Source organism: Vanessa tameamea, chromosome 15 (assembly GCF_037043105.1).
Source record: "Vanessa tameamea isolate UH-Manoa-2023 chromosome 15, ilVanTame1 primary haplotype, whole genome shotgun sequence".
Lineage (NCBI taxonomy): Eukaryota > Metazoa > Arthropoda > Insecta > Lepidoptera > Nymphalidae > Vanessa > Vanessa tameamea.
In genome coordinates, this window is record NC_087323.1 from 7,726,169 (window position 1) to 7,737,333 (window position 11,165).

The 11,165-nt window shown below is 31.9% G+C and overlaps 2 protein-coding genes across 3 annotated transcripts; both read left to right on the plus strand.

Annotated features, from left to right (window-relative positions):
* The first annotated feature begins 1,432 nt into the window (after window positions 1-1,432).
* LOC113399182 (uncharacterized) lies at window positions 1,433-8,639 on the plus strand. 2 transcript variants are annotated; one of them, XM_026638263.2, is made up of 7 exons: window positions 1,433-1,592; window positions 6,268-6,373; window positions 6,466-6,661; window positions 6,774-6,964; window positions 7,401-7,484; window positions 7,611-7,861; window positions 7,940-8,639. In XM_026638263.2, the coding sequence occupies exons 2-7, from the start codon at window positions 6,272-6,274 to the stop codon at window positions 8,064-8,066; spliced, it is 951 nt and encodes a 316-aa protein (XP_026494048.1). In that variant the 5' UTR covers window positions 1,433-1,592; window positions 6,268-6,271; the 3' UTR covers window positions 8,067-8,639. The 2 variants fall into 2 exon arrangements, with proteins under 2 accessions (XP_026494048.1, XP_026494049.1); XM_026638264.2 differs by lacking the exon at window positions 7,401-7,484.
* Window positions 8,640-8,774: 135 nt separating this feature from the next.
* Window positions 8,775-10,847, plus strand: LOC113399183 (uncharacterized). The gene is made up of 3 exons (XM_026638266.2): window positions 8,775-8,876; window positions 9,632-9,727; window positions 10,337-10,847. Exons 1-3 carry the CDS (start codon window positions 8,824-8,826, stop codon window positions 10,788-10,790), a joined length of 603 nt encoding a protein of 200 aa, XP_026494051.2. The 5' UTR covers window positions 8,775-8,823; the 3' UTR covers window positions 10,791-10,847.
* The last annotated feature ends 318 nt before the right edge of the window (window positions 10,848-11,165 follow it).

Here is an 11,165-nt window from a genome sequence, read left to right on the forward strand (position 1 = left end):
CATTAAGGTAACATCGGGTATATTAAGACGATCTTGGATGCGCTCTGTGTAAAGGCCACATGAAGCTATTGTAAGCCAAAGTCAATGCCTTCCCTGGCGTAATTGCCTTATTATTAATGTGCCTGTATTTGAAAAAAGTGTATTGAAATCTTTTTGCCACAAATTACCTATCGAGAATATGCGTATCGATGTTATTGTTTATGGCGCGGGCGCTGATTCTGAAACTGAGAGAAACCTTAATTACGAATCGCAAATGCAATAACAATCACCAGAAAGCTTTAATGGTGAAAAAAGATCAACACGATAATGGTTTTTAGTAAATGGTAACATATTTAACTTTATTGTCATTGTGATGATCAAGGAATACTTTGTAATAGGCTATGCTCGGTTAGGTACCTACTACAATCAATCTTTTTACTATTGTTATTCAAAAGATACATAAAACTACTTATAATACACAAAGCTAAATGTATAAAGATCACAGATATTAGTTTTTCACTTAATCCTAAATTTTAATTAATGTGACCATTCTATTATACATTAATAAAACTAATCGTACTTTGAAAATAGTAAACTTAAGGTGTCAACTATAGTCCTAATCACTGCAATAAACACTTCAATTAAAATAGTGTCTGAATATAAGACACACAAACCGCGACGAATTTTTTGAAGTGCCAGATGCTGCATCACGCACTTATACATTTTATTCGCATATTTATTCCACTAACCAAAAACGAAGCACACATTCCACTTAATTTAGGACATTAGCAATATATCTATAATAGATAATGTTAATTTTGATTGTTACAAAACGCGTACTCCTGATTAACAAGACTCTTCAAGCTCGAAGAACTAATATAAATCATGAGGAAAGAAATCAATATGTAATAACCGTACCAAGACTATACTTACATAAATTAATGCACACAAGAAAGATGCACTGATCTACTTTGGAAAATGTTATGAAGATGACAAAAAATAATGAACAGCGTGTGAATACACGGTTACGATCAGAGGCTGTCGCTTGATATACTTAGGCATGTATTTACACCTGTGTTTAGAAGTGATTATATAACTCACCCTAAATGCTGACTTTATCACAGTGTAGTCTTTTATATTCAGAATTGTAAACCTTATATTTTAGTTGCATATAGTCAATCTGAAATCAATCAAGAATTATTTTACAATCTTACCCACTCATTGTACAGTAACGATTATTTTACCTGTAACAAAAAAAACTTTTATAAATCAACTAAATTTCGTGTATGATCCTTCTTGTCAGACGGCCATTACATAGCCGAGATAGAAATACACTATACACACTATGTCCTTGTCAAGGACTCAGAGAACGCGAGTTCCATACAACGGGATGAACAGGTTGGACACACAGACGGATGGACGGACTAGCACAGTTAGCTATTGCTTTTGTATCTGGGTCATCCTATATATATGTGAAGTTCAAGGCGCACCACTCATTGCAAGTCAAACTCTCGCACAAGCAAGACGCACTTTCACCGGTGACGATTAGCTTCATCGTGGAAGATATAGATAGTGTTTAGTGATTCAGTGATTGCTCTTTGGAACGAGATAAGGTAAGAGATTTTTGGAAGTTAATGATTTGCAGCAGTGAGTGATACCGTGTTTGAAGACCATGTGAAAGTTACTGGGTGTCTGGTTACGGAGTGGACGCTCCTAGCATACACGAGATCATACTCGCACTTGTCTAAGGTGGTTTCACAAGTGATTTTAGTGTTTTACGTGAGTGTCTATCAAGTCACTATTTTGTTCAGATCTGTTAAATATTCTTGTGATTATAAATTGTTTGACATTTTGTGAACACCTTCCATATTTGTGAAAGTAACGATAGCGTAACAATTTTATTTTTAAGAGAAAGTATTTAAATTTTTGCATGTAGCGCGAGGAAAACTTATTATTAGATACGTAATTAATACGGTAGTGGTTGGATATGACTTAAAACGATTTTTTTATTACCGTTAATTTTTGTTTTTTTTTTTTTTTTTAAATATGTTGACAAATGTCGGACAACCATTAGCCATATTTTAACTGTTAAAAATATTGTTTACATGTATTAGGTATTAATATAAATAAGGTTTTCTCCAGATGATAAATCGCAAAAATTCACTGTCGCTGAATTGGTTGTGTTCCAAAAAAATAGACAAACAAAAACTAATTTATAGTGTACAATCGAAGATGATATTAAAATGTATATGTAAGCAAAAATTAAAACAATGCTTGGAAAAAAACCCAAATAGACGCGCAAAACCATAAATATAAATAAGTAAAACTTATCTTTTGACATTATGAAAGCTATAATGCTCTCTTAAAAAACCACACCATGCCATTCATTCGCAAATTACATAATGTGCGTATGCCACAGCTCAATTCACACGCCATCATTTACGAGATGAATAGGTGGAAATCTATTGAAAATGCACAAGTAAGAAGAAACAATAACTTGGGGGTCACGAGAATTTCACAATACTTAAGGGGATACGTGCTATTACTCTTCAAGCTGACTTTAGACATGTAAATGAAAACCTTCACTTTCTAAAATGTTAAAATACATTCAGTATTATTCAACCCTGAATTAGACGTGGTCGATGAAAACAAAAGATTATTCATCAGGACATAAATTTGTTTACAAGATGAGTCCACAATGTTATTAAATCTGAAATTAATAAAAAATCATACAGAAACCACATAAGAACTGTGCGTTTTAGACCGGTAGCTGTATTTAATCTTAACGGCTTGTTTCTTTAATTGCTCCAATTTGTAAATAGAGCGAATCAAATACTATAACGAACTCACTTCTTCAACGTTTAATTTTTTAAACATAATTGGAAAAACATAGTTTTCAATGCACAATGTGCAATTTAAATAAATGCCTATTTTTATATCGAGATACTGTTCAAGTATCTAATTAAAAGTCTCAAAACGTTTGCGGATAGTGTCGAAAGTGGCGATGAAAGCAGCTTCGATCGGAATGGTCAGTACAGTTTGCGTGCCATTGACACTCTTCTAGTTTCTCGTGTAGAATAACAGAAATTACGTATTACAATTACGTTAAAATTATGCAACAATTGCTTTTTCAAATATGAAAGTTTGGTTAAATACATAACATGTAAAAAACAAGCAATATATTTTAAGTCCTTATTATTAATGCTATATAATGATATTTAGTATAAGACAAAAAGTTTTAAATTATAGTTCAAAACTTTCAAAAGAATTTTTTAGAAAGCAATCAATACGAATGTACCTCTACTAAACAAGTTCTTCGACTCGCAGCTCGTAAACCATTCCGATTCATTCCTTTCATATCCAAAAAACTTTAAAGTGAAAGTTGTGACGACGAGAGAGGAATCTAGTCATTCACCGGCCGTTGAGTAACAAAATCGTTTAAACACGTAAATAATTATGCATTATATTACAACCATATATTTTTCTTTTTGATATCAAGATTTCAGTTGATGTTATTAGTTATCATATTTGAATACAAGTAAAATCGGCGGATTAACAGGGAAGTAAAGGGAAATATACCAATATAAATTATTAATAGAGCATAAAATATGCTATTCATGGGTTAACATGTTTGTAGAAGGAAACGTATTTATTAATTATTGAGTTCCCAACAAGAACACGCAAGTTTTATAGATATAAGCGGTATTAACTCCCAGGAACATTCATGTCAAATAGATACAACAAGTTATTTCGAGGTTTAACTAGAGATTAGAACATATGAAGTGGACTTCTAGCCGGTGTACCGTTTGGTCCACTTATAGAACACCGTAACGGAATATAAAATGCTCGTGCAATTAATCGAGTTTATGGAACATTGATTTCAGACTATCCGAGACATGTATAATCAAGTTAAGACAAAAAAATTAGAGCCGACGATAAATTAATTCACGAATAAATAATAATTAGCTAATTCTTTTCATAAAATAATTACGCTTTTAACAATTATTACTTATGCGGAATACTTCGACGGTTACACTAGTTATTTATTTTTCTTTTCAACTGTACAGTTACTAATACAATATGTCCACGGCTGAATAATCAGTTCGTGCTCACATCCGCGTGTGAAACACGCAGTGGCAGTCTTATGCGCGGTTTTAGAAAGCGGATTGCACGCCGAACCGGTCAGCGAATGGGCGAAAATGGAATCAAAAACGAAGAAAATAAAAACCTTCTTACAACATTTTCATTTTCTTTATAGATCTGTACTAGATGAGAATAAGTATATTCGAGAAAACTGTCTTTGAAGTTAATAGACAACTTTTATTTTTCCACTGTGAATTTCCGATGAAAGTAGGGAGCCAGTTGGTCGTGCCGTGATAGCAGGTCTTAAGCCCTCACTCCGAAATTAGAAAAACGTTAACCTTGCACAGCAGTAGCACACGCAACTAGCTAGCGTTGCTTTCACCTATCGCCATGTTCGCTGCTCTGTCCGCACCTTACTTTGCCATCAGTTGACAGATTTTATATACATACGACAAGTTAACATGACTTTATGCTAATGCCAATATTTATATCAAATTATTTGAAGTTATAGTTAGTGTAGATTTTGTAGTTATTAAATAAAATATTGTTTTTTATTTGCGCTAATAAAACAAAATAAGAAAAATCGACGGAATAAGGTAAAGACGCACGATTAATGTCAACATCCGTCTCAATTGAAAGTGAGGCTTTCCCGCGGAACGCGCCAGTTCATTAGCCTGCGCTACACAGGGTCACTAGGTCGCGATGTCAATGCCATTAAATTATACGTTATAAAATTAAAAAATATAGTAGTTTTTTTTTTATTTTGAAGCTTATTCATATTTAGGCAAATACGAAAATATATTAAAAGTGAACAATTGATCAAAATAACTATACATTATTGCAGCATTTAACTTATATTGTTTAATAAATTGGTAAAAGTAAGTTCAATCAAAATTATCTTATATTCTTATTTCACTCACACACTTCTGTTATGAGTTAACTTGTTCGCAAGTATTTAATTAATTAGATACCTGGGTTTTCCAAGTAACATCCTCATTTCTCTTTTTAAATCAAACATAATTTCCCTTACAAGAAACAATTTAATCAAGCACAAGAAATATTATTATCTTTCGAAAATACCACGTGTAGCTAAGTACATACATAATACATAAGCGACTTGTATTGACGCAGTAAAATTTCTCTACACGAATCTCGTAGACGCGGTGCCTGCTATCGAGACGCGATAAACTTGTTTTATAAGTTATAGTATCTATGAACTATACTAATACATAAAATAGTTTAGGTAAATAAACACTGACCGTTTAAAAAAAACTTAAGAGCAGATACGTCACATACATTTTTTTAGAAATATATAAGTATAAATAAATATACATTGTTCACTATAACCAAAAATTTAATTATTTTATGGTTATTATGTACTAACTAAGTACATATGGAATGACTCATCATTTAAAGTGTAATGTAACATGCCTACCATAACATACGTACCTATTTAAATAAATATTCAAATCAGACCATGTTATAAATATAAAGGCAGTATATATAAATAATATAATCATATTCAATACATAAACAGTGTATTATATTTATATATAATGATATTTTGTAATTCAGTATAATTTATATAAACCAAAAAATAAATTTTCCTTGGTTTTTTACATAAAACAGAGAAAGTAGATTGTGTTGATATATTCGTGGGCATATTAACTTCAATGTATACAAGTAACACCTTATTAAGACAGGTGCGAGAGGTGACAACCAAACTACAGTTAGCAAAGACCGGGTCACCTGTATAGAGATTGTCGGTCAAACCGCTAACACACTTCCATACCGGATGAGTGATCAAACAGCGTATCTTACCGCGCATCGCATCTCTAATATAAATATAACGCCATAATACGTTTCTTGTAGAAAGTTGTCTAACGTTTTGAATAAACGTGGGTAATAAAAGACAAGTTAAAAACGTGTAGCTAAATGGCGCCAGCACAATAATTACTTTAATGAACATCCTCTAATTAGTCTACATCCTCGTAAAAATATTCCGAGCCGACGTCTGGGGCTACTTTCTATAAGCGACTCCAAACACAGGCAATCAATCCGAGCGAATCATTATTCACTCATAAGAACACTTTCTAATCTGATGTCCACTGAGAGTGCAGAATTAAAATATCATTTCATGAATATGTATTAATCGCCGAGTGTATATTAAAATGTGTTCCTTAAACTTACTTATTATTGTTTCAGCAAAATGCAGCAGAAGGTTTCAGGATGGGTGTTTTTAGCCCTTATAAGTTCATCAGCAATTCTTCACACCCTAGCATACCCGCAGCATGCACCTCTCATATCACAGGTTTTAGTCATAACTTATAATTTTCATCATATTATTATCAAATAGTTTACTTTAGACGAAATAAAATGTATCAATAATTCTTTTATTTTTAGTCCACAAGTAATGTGCGAACACAAAACCCACAATACTACAGCAATTCTTTACCGATACCAAACCGAGAGCAAATAGCTCAAGAGCGTAAATTTGCTGAAAAATCTAACGCACTCAAGAAGGTGGCACTCGACGACCTAGACGACAATCAGACCAATTCATTATCCGAAAACGGATTTTCATGGACGAATATATTAAGTAAGAAACGAAATCATCATATTTTAATCCGTATATAAATTATATACAGTTCAAAAGTTATGGACATGTATCCGTGTGTATCGTTATGATAAATGTTTATATTTTTTCTTAGGTTCGTTAATGCAAATGATTTTCAACCCTGGAAGTATAGGGCCCAATAAGAGTGACAGTTTGGACACTGAATCTGCATCGCCATCTCCATGGGCCAATTACTTATCTTTGGGTTTTAAAATTTTAACCGCTATTCTGACCGGAGGGAACAGCGAGAGTATCGACAAAGGTGACAACAATTCTCCAATGCAGGTACAAACCACGACTATTTATTTTTAACGCATGATAAGAAAATATAATTGAAACATCGTATATATAGCAATTTATTGTACAAAATATATTTTTTATAAATTAGCCACATTATATATCATACTTATACACTAACAACGATTATGTAGATATTTGCATATTATTTTATTGCATATTTTTTTGTAATGTCAGACACTAGTGTAAAGCACTTAAGATTTATTCCTCACCTGTACGGAGTAGGTTTTCCAATTTAGATTTTAGTCACCAAAAATAACTCCATCCTTCACGTTATATATATATAATATAGGACTACCTCACAGAACAATAAATAATCCAGGAAAATCAAATATAGTAATTTCATCTCTGAGGTACTCCTATAGTATAATTGTAAATAGGAAATTATGGTTATGGAGACGGTTTCGCTTCTCGCTTGCTTCAGAGTGTATTGGCTGTGGTTCTGTCGACGATGCTCGGTGCAAAAGATCCCGATCAAGTCGCGTCCATGGCAAAGCAGGCTGGAGAGGTACGCGAGCTATCCTTCCTACCCTTTTCAAAACTCCAATCATAATATCTATTAAAAGTATTCATTTAGTATTTAAATCAATCATAACAACCCCTTCTATTTATAATTTATGTATATTTTTTCCAGTTTATCAACGTCGTCATGAATCTTCTGGATGCTCTCAAGACATCTTTCTCTCACCGATCATTAGCTGCTAGATCAATAGGCCGTAAGGACTCTGTTAGTGACGCCGCCCTTGCCGGCATTGCCATGTTAAAGACCTACGTAAGAGCCTTCGGAACGAATGATGATAAATGTCTCCAAAAATATGTATGCGATGCTAATAGCGAGTGTTCAGCGGACATTGGACCGAAGAGTGTCTTCTGCCAACTTGGAACGTAAGTTTTATACTTGATAATTGTTATGTATATATGTAGTAAAAAAGAAAATATGAATTTGTGTTATTTTTTTTTTAGTTACGCCGCAAGTTTTGTCCTGGAAAGACAGTCTGCTGGAACATTCGAACAGTTTTATGAGGCGGGAAGACGCGGACGTTCTGGAATCGATTGTCGTCAACTTTACCTTGAATGTAACGAAGTCTAATATGTTAAGTCACTAATAAATATATTTTTAGATGATAAAGCGCCAAAACAAATAAAAATTGGCAAAAAAAAACATGAAACTCGTTTATGTAAAAAGCCGGTAGTAAAATAGGATTTGCTTTTAGGAAAAGCTGTCTTTTGGAAACATATTAATTAAGACTTGCTTATTTTGTAGAATATATAAAATTTCAGATTTTGCTTTGCATAAAGATTGGCAAAAGTGGTGTTATCCATCCCATCGCACAGTTTAAACGCGTAAAGTAAGGTTTTATTTAATTAAATTATTTTATTTATTTAACTTATTATAGAAGATAATGCTTAAACCCTTTTAACGAACCGCAAATGTGTAGTGTTCTCGTATATCCAAATTTAAACAGTTTTGTGAATAAATTGGCACCGAATTCGTTTTTTGATTCCGCCAATTACGTGTAATTAATGACTGATGTATTGAGTGATATAAATTAATTAATATCACCGGATAGTTGATATTTGTGTATATTGTTGTGTTCGCGTGATTGAGGACGTCCTTGTGTGATTGTGATTGTAAAATAAAACTTTTTAAATAAAAAATAAATCTTTTATTCTTATTACACTCTACTTGATAATTCGCGGAAAATCATCAAGTGATGATACCGTTATACATAAGTACAAAAGATTAGTCACAGCAAAAGAACTAGAGCGTAATGAAAATGTGTTTGAAAGACGCGCTCTGCCATACACCTTGACATTCGCAGTTCTGTGTGACATCTGATACGACGATGGAAAATTACCTCTCCCAAATGGGAATGGCTCAAAAGGAACTCACAGACAGGTAATTAGTGTCCACTTTAATAAATTGGTTTATAACGGACTGTGAAATAAAAAAAGAAAATAGACAAAAAATGTTTGACAATATTTTAAATGTATTTACACCAATAAGCGTAAATAGTGGATATTATATGTAATTGAATAAAAGTAACATTTTTAACAGATTATCTGTAATATATTTTTTGGTAGTTTCCAAAATATCGTATATTTCCTTCAGAAATAACATAAAAAAGAAACTTAAATTTTCATTGGTGTTGAATATTATACATAAACAGTTTTTTTTTTTCTGGTATAATTTATTCATAATACCACGTGAAAGGTTTAATTTTTTAAAAACATATATACGTTTACAACTAAGATTATTTAATTGACAATTACCTCGATCAATTAGGTAGGTAGTTAATAAATTTATTTAATGTGAGTCGACGCTTAAAAAGCACCTTGAATAATTATTTTAAACGTACACATAATTATGGTAAAGTGATACGTTTGAAAACTGACAAATCGCCGAAGAAGTTATAATTCATTTTGACGAATAGTAAAACAAAAGATGTAGCTATATATTAATGAACGTAAATCAATAAATACAAACATATTGCTACTATTCAATTATTTATTATTTCAAGAGTGTGTACCGCATTTATAATTACTCTCGTAGTATTTTTTTAAACAAATAAAAAAAGAACATAGTTGTAAAATATTTTTGACATATTAAAAAAAGTCAAATGTATGATGATACATACAATCTAATTTCGTTAGATATGCAGAATATTCCGGCCCAGCCCAGGAGCAACCTTTGTATTATCCATATGAACCAACGCCATCACAAGTGCACGTGAATGCACCCTTTAAACAGTAAGTATGTTATTTAATTAAATATTATAAATAAATAAATAAATAAAAAAACAGTTAAACAATGACGTATCAAAATCAAAATTTATTCTTTATTCAAGTAGGTTCATAAAAGCACTTTTGAATCGTCATGTTAAGTTGTTGAATTAAGTGTAAAACTGGTGGGACCTTTTCCAAAAGTCGATTCTACCGAGAAGAACCGGCAAGAAACTCAGTAACTACTCTTTTCCACCATGTTATGTCAGTAAAGTACAATTAAATTTGTATATATACTGGCTTGAAATCAATAAATACCAAGTCTACGTTTGTTTATCTTGAATATATTCTTATATTGAGTAATATGCCTTATTTATAAATACTTTTTTTGGCATGAGCTTTGAATTTTTAAATTATTAAAGTCAATTTAAAAATAACTGCGGAGTCTTTATGTTATACAAATTTCAACGTTTAGTTTTTTTACCGGTATACTTGTACCAAAGAACACGTATACTGATAAAGTACCTGTTTTTAGATTCATAAGATTAAATCGATATGGTACCAGAAATATGCTTAAATCTCAATTAAAAAAGACAGTTTTTTATAATATTAAAATAATCCTATTAAATGTTCTAGCCAATTCATAAGCGGAGGTCATAAAAATAATGCAGCTATGTCAGCTCTAACACTTCTGGCTTTTTTGTTTTTCCTGCATATTCTTCAACAATGTTTGAAGGACCATATGACCGCTATGAGTACTTCGCAAGTAATGATAATGACCGGTGGAAGAGAAGGCGACGAACACATCGCCAAACTTTCCCACAAAAAAATCGATAAAACCGGCGAACTTGAAACGGAACAAGAAAATAAGGATATAATCAAACACAGTGCAGCAGAATCATCAAATAACAGTAACGAAAAGCACTTGATGAAAATCACCACTACCGAACACGGATCGTGGAAACAACACGACACACGTGATATTTACCAAGAAAATCATGTTTTCAATAGATTTGGTAATCCACACTCAACGTCTTCAGACTATATCAACGCCGCGGAAAATGAAAAGCCCGATTTTCGTATCCATTAATAATTTCGTTATAATATATTGTATTGAGTGGTTGGTTAAATTTTTATTAAAATAAAATAAAAATCATCCTCATTTATTAAGAAAGGGACCTTTATTAAGAAATACTATACAATATTTCAAAACAATCAGAATTTTTCTAATTCAATGAATTAATTAGTAACAAAGAATCTTACGACTCTATATACTAGCGCACATCTCTTATGAGATGCTATTAAATCATTTTTATCACAAAATAACTTTTTTAAACTTATATTTCATTGATTGTCCATATAGAAAAAGAAAAATTTGTCAGAATCTAAATTAATTCATCGACAAATTTCCTTACAGTGGTATTTGATTTTGATAAATTCACTTGCACTGTCTTCAAGTCGATAT

Bases quoted from the DNA above. Each gene is read 5' to 3' on its own strand.
- LOC113399183 (XM_026638266.2), top strand. From the start codon at position 8,824: ATGGAAAATTACCTCTCCCAAATGGGAATGGCTCAAAAGGAACTCACA. The intron at 8,877-9,631 runs GTAATTAGTGTC...TAATTTCGTTAG, and splicing joins CAAAAGGAACTCACAGACAG to ATATGCAGAATATTCCGGCC. The intron at 9,728-10,336 runs GTAAGTATGTTA...TAAATGTTCTAG, and splicing joins GTGAATGCACCCTTTAAACA to CCAATTCATAAGCGGAGGTC.
- LOC113399182 (XM_026638263.2), top strand. From the start codon at position 6,272: ATGCAGCAGAAGGTTTCAGGATGGGTGTTTTTAGCCCTTATAAGTTCA. The intron at 6,662-6,773 runs GTAAGAAACGAA...ATTTTTTCTTAG, and splicing joins TTCATGGACGAATATATTAA to GTTCGTTAATGCAAATGATT. The intron at 6,965-7,400 runs GTACAAACCACG...CGCTTGCTTCAG, and splicing joins ACAACAATTCTCCAATGCAG to AGTGTATTGGCTGTGGTTCT.